The 13,568-nt window shown below is 42.3% G+C and overlaps 1 protein-coding gene across 6 annotated transcripts in view; it reads left to right on the top strand.

Annotated features, from left to right (window-relative positions):
- Window positions 1-13,568, top strand: part of LOC134351653 (proline-rich protein 5-like) — a 139,294-nt gene that overhangs the window by 34,445 nt on the left and 91,281 nt on the right. For 4 of the 6 annotated variants that reach the window (XM_063058103.1, XM_063058104.1, XM_063058105.1 and 1 more), the window contains 2 exons: window positions 9,674-9,787; window positions 11,754-11,834. In XM_063058103.1, the coding sequence (XP_062914173.1) occupies window positions 9,684-9,787; window positions 11,754-11,834 (185 nt within the window). In that variant the 5' untranslated portion in view covers window positions 9,674-9,683. The other 2 variants (XM_063058106.1, XM_063058101.1) reach the window with 2 other exon arrangements.

Below are 13,568 nucleotides of genomic sequence, written 5' to 3'. Positions count from 1 at the left end.
ATTAACCTTCCGAAGTGTATCACCTTGTACTTCTCCAGACTGTTCCATCTTACTAACACACCTTTCCTTCTTCAAATAAGTAATTCATAAAAATCACAAAGAGCAAGGCTCCCAGAAGAGATACCTGCAGAACCCCACTGGTCATCAAATTCCAGTTGGAATATGCTCCACTTACCATTACCCTGTGCCATTTGTTGGCAAGCTAGTTCCAAATCCACACAGCCAAGTTTCCCTGGATCCCATGCCTCTTATGGGATGTGTTGGTGCGTGGCCAAGTGGTTAAGGCGTTCGTCTAGTGATCTGAAGGTTGCTAGTTCAAGCCTCAGCTGTGGCAGTGTGTTTGTGTCCTTGAGCAAGGCACTTAACCACACATTGCTCTAGTGTCTGTGGGAGGAGTGGCGCCCACACAGACTTCCAATCTGCGCCTTGTAAGGCATGAAAATGCCCGACGCAGGCCTCTCATGGTCTGAGTCGATGTTCCCCCCTTCCCCCCTCCCCATGCCTCTTAACTTTCTGAATGCACCTTACTAAAATCCTTTTACACCACTTCCATTGCTCTACCTTCGTCAATTTGTTTTGTCACTTCCTCAAAAAACGTTAATTAGGCCTGAGAAGCACGACCTGCCCCTCACAAAGCCATGCTGACTTTCCCTAATCCGCATATGCTTCTTCAAATGCTTGCAATCCTCTCTCCATGATTCCTCCCCAATAATTTGCCTACCACTGATGATAGACTCATTGATCATGTAAAAACACGAAGAAAATAATAACACAATTGAATCTATTTGTCTTATGATTAAGCAGAATGAAAATTTACTGTCTGAAGTTCAAGGGTCAAAGTACATTTATCATCAATATATATATCACACAGCCTTGAGATCCATCTCCTTACAAGCAGCCACAAAACGAAGAAACCCAACTGAACTCAATTAGAAAAAGACCGACAAACACCCAATGTGCAGAGAGAACACCCCAGTATGCAGAGAGTTTAGAAGAACAAGGAAATCTCACTGGGCCGCTGAAAATTCTTACAGGGCTTGATAGGAATGATGCAGAGATACTATTTCCCTGTGTGGTGTGTGTATCTAAAGCAGCCCATCATAAGGAGGTTGGGAGGGCTGGGGATACTCAGTTACTGTGCATATTCAACAGAGAGGTGGCACTGATGTAGAGCTGGTAGACCTGCAGCTTCCACTCCAGTAATCTGGATTCAATTCAGAATTCCATTGATGTCCGTATGGAATTTATATATTTTCCCTATGACCACATGGGTTTCCATTAAGTGCTCTTGTTTCTTCCCAGATCCCAAAGACTATAGGTTGCTAGGTTAAGTGCCAACTATAGATTTCCCCTAGAGTGCAGAACCTGGGGTGATTAATGGGAATGTTTGGAGACTAAAAAAAACAGGATTAGTATGAATGAATGCTTGGCGGTCACCATGGGCTTGCTAGGGCATTAGAGATCAGTCGGGTTTTATATAGAGAGATTTAAGGGATGTGGGATCAATGCGCACAGGTAAAAGATCAGCTATAATCTTTTTGAATGGTAGAGCAGGGATGAAAAGTCAAACAGTCCACTGCTTTGTTTCTAATGATTTGAATCTAACAGCACCACCCAAACCCACAATGTCTACCACTGAAAACAAGGGCAGCAGGCACATGGCAAAAGCACTAAATTACACACGACACTGAATTGGAAATATTAGACACAAGATAGGAACCAGTGTGGTTTCCTGCTGCTGGAGTCCATCCACTTTGAGTGCAACGTGTTGTGTGTTCAGAGATGCTCTTCTGCACACCACTGTTGTAACGTGTGGTTATTTGAGCTACTGTCCCCGTCCTGTCAGCTTGAACAGTCTGACCACTGTCCTCTGATCTTTCTCATTAACAAGCTGTTTCCACCCACAGAACTGTTTCTCACTGGATCTTTTTTTTTGCACCATTCTGTGTAAACTCTAGAGACTATTCTGCGTGAAAATCCCAGGAATTCAACAGTTTTTGAGGTATTCAAGCCATTCAAGCGCCAATAATCATTCTATGGTCAAAGTCACTTAGATCACATTTCTTCCCCATTCTGATGTTTGGTCTAAACAACAACTGAACCACTTGACTTTGCCTGCATGCTTTTATGCATTAAATTGCTGCAATAAGATTGGCTGATTTGATATTTACATTAACGAGCAGGTGTACCTAATAAAGTGGCCACTGTCCCTCAGTGAGATTGGTTCTAAATTTGGGAACTTTCCATCAGTATCGTGAGAATGGCCTTTACCAGGAAGACTGCTAAAGATTTGAATAAGCAGGGAGATCTTGAGGTTCAATTCCCTTAAAGCACAGCTACAAGTAGTGAAAGAGATGTGATAAGGATTTGGATTTAATAAATCTTTAGATTTCCAGCATCTATATGACGCCCTCGTCTACTCATCCCTTCCCACCGATCTCCCTCCTGGCACTCATCCTTGCAACTGGAACAAGTGCAACACCTATCCCTACAACTCCTCCCTCACAACCATTCAGAGCTACAAACAGTAGTTCCAGATGACGCGACACCTCACCTGTGAGTCTGTCAGTGTCATCTACTGTATATGATGTGGCCTCCTTCACTTCAGTGAGACCCGGCATACATTAGGAGACCGCTTCATCAAGCACCTTTGCTCTATCTGCCACAAAAGGTGGGATTTCCTGTTGGGCACCATTTCATTTCGACTTCCCATTCTGACACGTTGGTCCATGGCCTCCACTATCACAATGTGGTCATATTCAGGTTGGAGGAGCAACACCTCATATTCCATTTGGGTAACCTCCAACCTGGTGGCATAAAATCTAGTTTCTCCCCTTCTCTTTTTCTGTTCCCCATTCTGGTCCACACTGTCCTCTTCTCCTCCTCACCTGCCCATCACCTGCCTTTGGTTCCCCTCCTCCTTCCTTTTCTGGTCAACTGTCCTCTAATAGATACCTTCTTCAGCCCTCACCTCTTCCACCTACCACCTCCCAGTTTCTCACTTCATCTCACTCTCCCCACTCACTCACCATTCCCCTCACCTATCATGTGCCAGCTTGATCTCCTTCCGTCCACCCAATATCTTTGCCCCTTCCTTCCAGTCCTGACGAAGGATCTTGGCCCGAAAGCTTGACTGTTTATTTCTTTCCATAGATGCTGCCTGGCCTGATAAGTTCCTCCAACATTTTGTGTAATACAAAAACAAAGCCATGATGGCAAACTCATGAAAAACAACATGCATATAAATAAGACATCATAGATTTACCAGACTACATCTGGCACAGGAAATTTTGAGTCATTGGGAAAGACTTCAGATGGCAGGTGTAGTTCTCATGAACCCAACAAAAGGAAAGTTCTGAATATTACACATTGTTTTGTTAAATGAATAGGGAAAAATCATTTCCTCTGGCGAAAGAGTCAATGGCAACAAGCTATCACTTTCAAATTAGCAGTGAAGAGTTAGCAAAAGGCATGCAAGAAATCTTTTTACAATGGTGATTATAATCATTGAATGCTTAATGCAAAGAGTAGTTCAGGTTGAAACCATTTTATCTGTAAAGAAAAAAATGAATAAATATTTGACATAGAGCTTCCCTAATGAGAACTGGGCAAGGAAATTAGTTTTGCTCTAGCTGAAAACTGGCAGTAATTCAATGGCTTCCTCCTGTGCAGTAAGTATTTGTGTTTCTACAGATGTTCCATGGAAATTAAATACTGTACTAATAATGCTGATTTGGCTCCATAATCTTTATTTTTGTTGAGTCATCATCATTGTTTTCTTAATGCTACCAACAGAATATAGAGCAGTACAGCATAGTACAGGTCCTTCAGCTCACGATGTTGTGCTAACCTATTAACCTACTCCAAGATCAATCCAACCTTGCCTTCCTACATAATCCACCACTTTTTCTTTCATCCATCTAAGTGTGGTCTAAGCAAAGTTTTATAGAGCTGCAACATTACCTCATGACTCTTGAACTCAGTCTTCTGACCAATGGAGGCCATCACACCATACACCTTCCTAATCGCCCAATCAAATCGTCAACAACTTTGGGATACAGACCCCAAGATCCCTCTGTGCCTCTACAGTGCAAAGAATCCCACCATTAACACAGTACTCTCCCTTGAAATTCGATTTTCCAAAGTCCATCATATCACACTTCACTGGATTGAACTCCATCTGCCTCTTCTCAGCCCAGCTCATCCTAAACATGATCCACAAGACACTAACCTTGTGTCATCTGTAAACTTATTAACTCACCCTTCCACTTCACGTTCAACTTTCTCAGGTTCCCATGCCCTCTAACCTTCTGGATGAGCCTATCATGGGTAACTTTGTCAAACACCTTACTAAAATCCATATGCACCACATCCACAGCTCAACTTCAGCAATTTGTTTTGTCACCTCCTCGAAGAATTCAAACAGGCTTGTGAGGCACCAGCTGACCATCTCAAAGCCATGCTGATTATCCCTCACCTGACTACGCATCTCCAAATGTTCGTAAATTGTGTCTATAAGAATCCTCTCCAGTAATTTGCCCACCACTGATATAAGACTCATTAGTCTGTAATTATCAGGATTTTCCCCATTACCTTTCTTGATAAAAGGAATAACATTTGCCACTCTCCAATCTTCTGGAACTATTCTTGTGGCCAGTGAGAACACAAAGATCATTAACAAACATGCAACAATCTCTTCCCTCATTTCCTGTAGTAACCTGGGGTGTATCCCATTCAGACCCAAGGACTTATTAATATTTAGCATGCAGACATAATTGAGAGGTACAGTTGTTGTTCAGACCAAAAATCAGAATGAGAAAGAAATGAGACATTGTCCATGGAACGGTTATTACTGCCAGAGTGTGTGGTTCGAGTATCTCAGAAACTGATCTCCAGGGATTTTAATACACAACAGTTTCTAGAGTTGACAGGGAATGGTGCGAAAAACAAAAAAAATGCAGAGGGTGGCAATCCTGTGGGCAAAAAGGCCTTGTTAATGAGGTTAAAGGAGAATAGCTAGACGATTCAAGCTGACAGTAACTCAAATAACCATGCTTTGCAATAGTGGTACAGATTCAGATTTAAAAGTAACTCCTCTAAAAGGCAGGGATATTTATCTACAGCCACCAAAAAGTGACTTCTTTTACAGAAGAATATCTCTGAACCCACAGCACATCAAATTTTGAAGTGGATGGGCTATAGCAGCAGAACACCATGAACATACACACAATGGCTACTTCATTGGATGTTGTCACTGATCAATTGGACTCGAGCATACACACATTTACTCCTCAATCTTATTTTACTTGTGCACAAGGAAAACAGCATGGCCCCTGTCACCGCTCTGAAGCAAAGACAGAAAAATTATATTTTTGTACAGTACTGAATTGGCTTATCAATGATGGGTATTGGTAAACTGTTTATATTTGATTTTCTTACTTGCAAGATCAATCACCAGTCACAATAGATGTTAAAAAGTCAAAAGAAACTACAAGCTGACAACCGATGCTACTTTGAAGTTAGTAGAGTAGTTGTCCCTTAGTGTGTTCTGTATTCTTCAGGTATATTCTCATCTCGTTTGTAACCGGCATCCCTGGATATGTAAAGGGGAGCTACATTCTTCAATGACGTTTCTAGGAAAGGTTTCACTTCAGAGGCCCCGCTTGTCTGGGTTGGTTACACACTGCCCGGGCTTTGCTTTCCTAGACACATTACTGCACACTGATACAGGAGGTACCTCTAATAAATGACCACTGAGTGTATGCAACTTACTTATTTGAAATGATTTGGTTTGCTTTATTTCCTATTGGCAACACAAATTGTTTGTGTCCAAAGCTTTTAATATATCGATGTAGAACTGTGGAACAGCAGAAGTTCTTAGAGATAAGAGTAGAATGCACCACACTGGGTGACTTTTGCAAAGCTACCCAAAAATTGGCAAGTGATGGCTTACGTACTTTCTGATAATAAACAAAAGACAACTGACTCGCATTGGTTGTTTGTGCAACATTGTGAACTCAGTATTTGGCATTTCTGTACTAAGCATCAAATAGCTCACAATACCTATAAACGTCAGAAGTCCAAGTCATTGGCAAAACTACTAGGTGCCACAAGATGCTCTGTATGTTAGGTGATTATCATGAAGAGTGACCTTGTCGCTCCAGTCTGTTCTCCCGGTAAATTACCACACCTGCTTTCCCTAGATTACCTCTCAGTGAAATACTAGCCACACTTCTTGCCATACATTCCACATCAGATGGGATCTGGCATTTGCAGGCTAGTACTAACAGGCTATATTGCACTCCATTTTAAAGTGACATATAAACCAAAACACATGGGCAGGATTAGAGTTATACAGAATGGGGGACAGGTCTTTCAAATGCATGGCTAAGCATAGCTCAAATTTTGCCAACACATTACTGTTGGTAAAACTTAGATAGCTTTGAGCGGTGTACAGAAGGGAGACAGATCAGCTGGTTGAGCAGTGTCTCAACAACAACCCCACATTCAACGTCATCAAGGAATTTGATTGTAGGCTTCAGGAAGGGGAAGTCAGGAGAACACAACCCAATCCTCATTGAGGGGTCAGTGGTGAAGAGAGTGAGCAGCTTCAAGTTCCTGTATGTCAACATCCCAGAGAACCTATCCTGGACACGATATATTAATGTAATCAAGAAGGCATGCCAGCAGCTCCACTTTATTAGGAGTGTGAAGAGATTTGGAATGTCTTACAAATTTCTGTATGGTGGAGAGCATTTCGACTGCTTTCATCACAACCTCATATGGAGGCTCCAAATCACAGGATTGTAAGAGGCTGCAGAAGGTTATAGATTCGGAAAGATCCATCACAGACACAAATCTTCTCAGCACTAATAACATCTTCCAGAGGCAATGCTTCAAGAAGGCAACACTCATCACCAAGTACCCTCACCATCCATGACATGTCATCTTCTCACTACTGTCATCAGGGAAGAGTTACAGGAGCCCGAATACCCACACTCAACAATTTTAGGAACAGCTTCTTCCCATCAGATTTCTGAATGGTCCATGAGCACTACTTCATTATTCAGAAGTATTCAGAACAGCACACAGAATTGCCTTTTTGCTCTCGTGGTGATATTCTGTATTTCCTACCTCGACTTCTTATAGGTCTTCACAGCCACAGACGTAGCCTTCAGCAGGCTGTGAACCTCCTGTTTCATCTCATCCATGTGATACCTTAAGTTCAGTGATCCCCAGAGTTTTTAATACGTTAAATTATTAAAAATTATAGTTCCCATTTTCTGTTCTACATTCTTCTAGGTGTCAATGCGAACACCTCTTAAATGGACCACACCCTTTTACTGGGGGGAGGGGGATTTGCCTCAAACAAAAGCATTGCATAACTGATCAGAGATATGTCTAAACGGTGACAGTTAACAAAGAAACAAATACTTAATTTGCACCCATGAGTATTGTCTCATATTTCACCTAAATGCTAAATTTCAACAATAAAGCTGTACTTATCTCAAGCTGCAACGTGGATCTTCAACTTAGATTTTTCACAAAGCTTGGAATAAAAAGCGATGCAAGGACATTCATCCCAATCTCTTTATAAGGAAGCATGGCATCAAAGGGACAATATATTAATGAAAAAAGGGATATAAATTCAGCAGAAAAAGTGCAGAGAGTGAAATAGTTTGCTATTATATTTGCTTACTCTTATGATATCAATGATATTTGGTCACTACCCATGAAGCACATGTCTGCTCAGGATAGTGAATATTAACAAACAGCAAAAAAAGAGAGATATGATATCTCTTCTTTCAGTTAGTCCTGACGAAGGGTCTCAGCCCGAAATGTCGACTGTACCTCTTCCTATAGATGCTGCCTGGCCTGCTACGTTCCACCAGCATTTTGTGTGTGTTGCTTAATATCACTGGCATATGTCTTGTAAATTTTAACTTCCTGTCAGCAATACAATCCATGATATTGAAAAAAATGGAATTACAGCAAGTATATATGTATATTAAATAGTTAAATTAAAATAAGTAAACCAAAAAGAGAAATAAAAAGTGTGGTAAGGTAGCGTTCATGGGTTCAATGTCCATTTAGAAATCAGATGGCAGAGGGGAAGAAGCTGTTCCTGAATCACTGATTGTGTGCCTTCATGCTTCTGTACCTCCTTCCTGATGGTAACAATGGGAAAAGGGTCGTCCTCTTTTGTGTGATAATTACTGTTTGCAAGGTTTCTATCACTCAATTTATCTTATCATCAGGAAAGACTTTCCTCCTCATTCCCAAATGTCCTATATTCATTACATACTTTGTTATGTTTTATTAAAGCAGGAAATAATGGAAAATAATTTTGTGTTTATGCATTGCCTTTCTCATTGTAAAATGTGTTTAAGTACATTGAGAAGTAAATCCTTGTAATAATTCCAACCTAATTGCCCAGCTGCATAGAAAGGTTCTGCAAGAAGTGAATGATCTGGTTATTGGGTAATCTACATCTTATCTGGTTAGTTTAAGAATAAATATTGACAAGGATCCTGGGGAAATAAAAATCACATACACTACAATTATAGTAGGGGACCTTTTTGAGCAGGGACCGGAGCCAGTAAAAATTTGGTCGGGGTGTAAAATCAGTTATTAAATCCCTGGGGTTAATTTCATGCTACTGATCAAGATAAGTTTCACGTCCAGCTTTCTCAGAGCTTTGCTGAAATATCAGTCAAATTCTTGGAATGGAGAAATTAAGCAATAATTGTCTGACTCAGTGTGACAGACCTGGGCTGAGTGAATGGAAGAGGCTTTAATGCAGTTTGAACTCCGAGCCTCTATCTGAATCATTACTTATTTTAATTTATGCAGAAATAACAGCGGTGCGAGGTTTCCAATTGAAACGCTCCAGATGTCTTTAGTTTGCCCAGATTAAATTTAAATCGCTTTATACTAAAAATGTGACTTTTTTTTTAAAAGGATCAATGGAAGAAATATGAAGATTCTATTTTTAGTAATTAGTTCAAACCGTGTGATCAATCTGTTCCGTAACAGGAAGTGAACTCTTCTCCAAACTATGTTCAGAGCAAGGTGCAATGCTAACTCCTAGAACATTTTCTTACTGTTCTTTTTAAGGAAACCATGACAGGAACACTTACACCCTGTTGCGTTTCACACTTGCTGCCTGAGTATTAGACCTGCTGGAAACCTCTTAGTTCTAAATTTAAGTTTATTTTTCGATTAAACCTGTTGCCAGTGTCATTTTCAACTCGCCCCTCACCAAGTCATCTTCCTGAAGGCAGCAGGGATTAGCTCACGCAGCCGGATTTGGAGCCCAGTGCGTTGGGAGGGAGGGAGTGTGTAGAGGGAGAGGATGTGCAACTGCTACGTGTAACTCTCCCTCCGCCCCACTCTAGGTTGGTGCTGAATTGCCAGTCACTAGAATGTGTAATCCAGTTGAAAGTAGCCTTTGAGATTAGTGATTTTTTTTGAAGTTGCACAAATTCTGATGAAATTTTCACGACTGTTGAGCTGGTTTTGTCTGAGAGCGCCACTTTTTGCGGGACCAACTTAACTCTGGAATCGAAAGGTTTTTCTCTGCACTAAGCCCTCAAAACAAAATCCTTTCCCTCTCCCTCCCCATTACTCCCGCCGAGCCCGGTTCTGCACTAACCATGAGGAATTTCCGCAGGCCGAAGTTCATGAGTTCGCCCAGCCTCTGCGAGCTGGGCAAGAGCGAGCAGGCGGCCTTGGAGGAGCGAGGGACCCAGCAGAGACGCGCCGGCTCCAACGCCACCTGGAACAGGTAGAAGGCTGCGCGCCGCCCCGGCACCGTCTAACCTTCTCGGTCAATGTTCAAGTCAAACTCCGCACCACGCGATTCCGTCTCTCGCATTCGGTTCGTATCCTGTCGGGGGTGGGTGGGAGAGGGAAGCTACTGTAACCTCACCAGTCCGATAGGATCGGCTACAGCGCTTGTCTCCGTCGCCATTCAAGTCACCAGAGAGCAACGTTTATAGGAACATCAGACCATTGATCCTACAGATATAAACTAAATCCGCTCCCCACCCCGAATGTCATATAACTCGGCCCCGAACACGTGGAAGTTCAGCCCCATTCATAACCCCCCCCCACCCTCGCCTTCCCAAGGGTGCCTCACCCCGGAGTTTGTCCCTAATCGTTCAAGTTCTTGGGGTTTCAGTCCAAATGTGGCCAGGCTCACTGGATGGCGGCAGACCTTCATCGCCCTAGGAGGGCAACGTTTAACGTCGAGGGGGTGGTCAAGTGTCAGCGCTGTTTATTACTGAGAAATAGCTGCAAAGGAGCGGCTGAATTGCTCATATGCAACAAGGTTTTAATCCGCTTACATGTTTAAGTAGTAATAATTACCATGAAGGTGTAAAAAAAATTAATGATTCGTAGAATACTGTACAATTTTGTCATAACGTTTGTTGGAAACTTGCCCCCTGAAGCTCTTCATGTGGATTTTAACAGTGAGACGAAAAGAAATTACCAAATACAGCAAATCATAAACACAAGAAATTCTGGAAATCCAAAACAAAACACACAGAAAATACTGGAGGAACTCAGCCGGTCAGGCAGCATCTGTGGAAATGAACAGTATTCCTTTCTGGCCGAGACCCTTCTTCAGGATTGGAAAGAAAGGGAGAAGACGCCAGCATAAACAGTTTGGGGGGGAGGGGATAGCTAGGAGGTGATGGATGAAGCCAGGTGGGTGGGACAGGGCTGGAGAGGAAGGAATCTGATCAGAGAGGAGGTGGACCAAAGGAAGGGAAGGAGGAGGGGCACCAGGGGAGGTGTTAGGCAGGTGATTCTCTTGTGCCACCATGTTCTGCAGCGACCTTATATTCCTCTTGGGTAGCCTTCAACCTGATGGCATGAATATCAATCTCTTCTGGTAAAACAAAATCCCCCCCTCCCCTCTTCTATTCCCCACTTTGGCCTCTTACCTCTTCTCACCTGCCTATCCCCACCTCTCGTGCCTCTTCTTCCCTTTCTCCAATGGTACACTCTTCTCTCCTATCAGATTCCTTCCTCCTCAGCCCTTCACCTTTCCCACCTGTCTAGCTTCACCTGTCGCCTTCTAGCTTTCCTCCTCCCCCTTCCTCCACCTTTTTTTATTCTGGCATCTTGCCCCATCCTTTCCAGTCCTGAAGAAGGATCGCGGCCCAAAACCTGGACTGTTTGTTCATTTCCATAGATGCTTTCGGACCTGCTGAGTTCCTCCAGCATTGTGTGTGTTTTGCCAAAGACAGCAAGTTTCCCCAGGTGCTGCTTTGAAATTAGCTTCAATATGAGAGGAATTTTATAAAACTCTTGACATAAAAGGTAAAGGTAGACCTCTTTACGGCCTTGGATGCTTGTGAGGAATATTCAACGTCCTTCAAAGAAAATGGAGTGTTGCTTGAATAGTCTTGCTAATCTTTTAAACATCTGGTTATGCCAGTCTTTTAACAGTAATACTCAGTCATCCTTTGGAGCCTGCTATATAGTGCTTAATAAACAAAATGACCTGTACTTCAACACAGAGTTGGCAGCCACCATGCCACCTCCTTGATTCACCATGAGATTAATTAAATTAGAATCAGAAGGCGGCAAATAATTTATGAGCAAGCGAAATTTAATCCAAGTAAAAGTGCTGCCAACTTGATATGTAAACATCAGTCAGTTTACCAATGTGGTCAACTGAATGTATCAAATTGGTTTTGATCTATATGAATGTTGAACAGCTTCCTTTCTTTAATTTCCAGCATACAGAACGCCGTGATTGCTGTGTTCCAGCGGAAAGGTTTACCTGATAATGAACTTTATAATCTCAACGAGGGGGTCAGGTAAGCAGAAGACAGAGAGTTCTGTATTGTTGAAATCATTCAATTGAGCATACCTGTATTAAGGAGGGCTCAGGAAACTAATCCCATGGGGAACTAGATGCACTGGTTACATTTGAATTGCTTTTTAATGGTTCATAAATTAAGTTTATGGGAAGGGTAATAGAATGCCTTTCATAACATTATAGTGACTCAGCCAAGGTCGTTGTCACTTGCACAGGTAAACATATGCACAGGTGCAATGAATAGTTTGCAGCAGCATTACAAACACGTAACATTAGAGATACCACTTTTGCAAAAATTGCATAAATTATACAGAATAATACAAGAAAGAACACCATTCGAACAAAGACCATTGAGGTGGAAGATGGTCATAGTGTTGCTACACTGAGGTACTATTAGGATTGTACAAGTTAGTTAAACCAGCGGTCGAAGGGAAGTTACTTACCTTGAACCTGGCGGTGTGGGACTTCAGGCTTCTGTACCTTTCCCCTTATAGTAGCTGTGAGAAGGTGGTATGGCCAGGATGGTGGAGATCTTTGATGATCAACGTCACATTCTTGAGGTAGTGTCTCATTTAGACATGCTCAATGATTAGGAGGGACGTGCTTGTGATGGAATGGGTTGAGCCCACTTTTTTTCCACAGCTGCTTACATTCCTGTGCACTCAGGTTGCTGTACCAGACCATGATGCAAGCAATCAGGATACTTTCAGCATTGCATTTGTAGAGGTTTGTTAGTCTTTGGTGACATGAAAGTAACAATGCTGTCATACCTTTCTTGTGATTGCATCTATATGCTGGGCCCAGGACAGGTCCAATACGTTAATATGCAAGAGCTTAACGCTGCTGACTCTCTCCATCACTGACTTGTCTGATGCACATTCACACTCTTTTCAACAATAGTCCTTCAGTTTTCCTTACGTTGAGCGAGGGCAATATTGTTGTTGTGGTCCTGAATTGTGATTCATTAGCACCTGTGAATCATCCAACAACAGGCGTTTATAACTATTTCCCAGGCTTTGATAGACCACTATTTACAAGCCTAATAACTGATTTTCTTTGTGCTTCTGGTTATAAGGACTGATCACCTTTCTTGGAGGGGAATAAACAGTTGACGTTTCAGGCCAAGAGCCTTCTTCATGATCATGATAAAGAGTTTCGCCCAAAACTTTGACTGTTTATCCCTTGCCATAGATGGTGCCTGCCTTGCTGAGTTCCTCCAGCACTTTGTATGTGTTGCTCGAGATTTCCAGCATCTGCACAATCTTTTATGATCACTTGCTCTTACTTGTTTGAAATTGTGGCTAATTCTCAGATTATGGACGCTTCACGGCAATAATCTTGCAGGCTGTCAGGCTTCTTTTTCCTAGTTTTTCCTGCTAGTGTGAGGGTCTGCAAAACGTTAGCACTTCAACTAAATGACAACTTAATAAAATTCACTAAAATTTTTACAAACTAGTGACCCATCAGAAGACAGCTTAATCCTATCCATTGCTACCCTGCAGCTACATTTAAAACAATGTTTACTAGATATTACTAGTTTCTAGATGTTTACTAGATACCCAGGATTGTGTGCTCAGTCCAGCTGTTCACTCTGCTGACCCACAACTGTGCTGCAACACACAGCTCGAACCACATCATCAAGTTTGCCGATGACACGACCATGGTGGGTCTCATTAGCAAGAACGATGAGTCAGCATACAGAGAGGAAGGTGCAGCGGCTAGCAGACTGGTG

The sequence above is a fragment of the Mobula hypostoma genome, chromosome 9 (assembly GCF_963921235.1).
Source record: "Mobula hypostoma chromosome 9, sMobHyp1.1, whole genome shotgun sequence".
Classification (NCBI taxonomy): Eukaryota; Metazoa; Chordata; class Chondrichthyes; order Myliobatiformes; family Myliobatidae; genus Mobula; species Mobula hypostoma.
The sequence above is the reverse complement of the archived record's forward strand: the minus strand, read 5'-3'. Positions and strand labels throughout refer to the sequence as shown.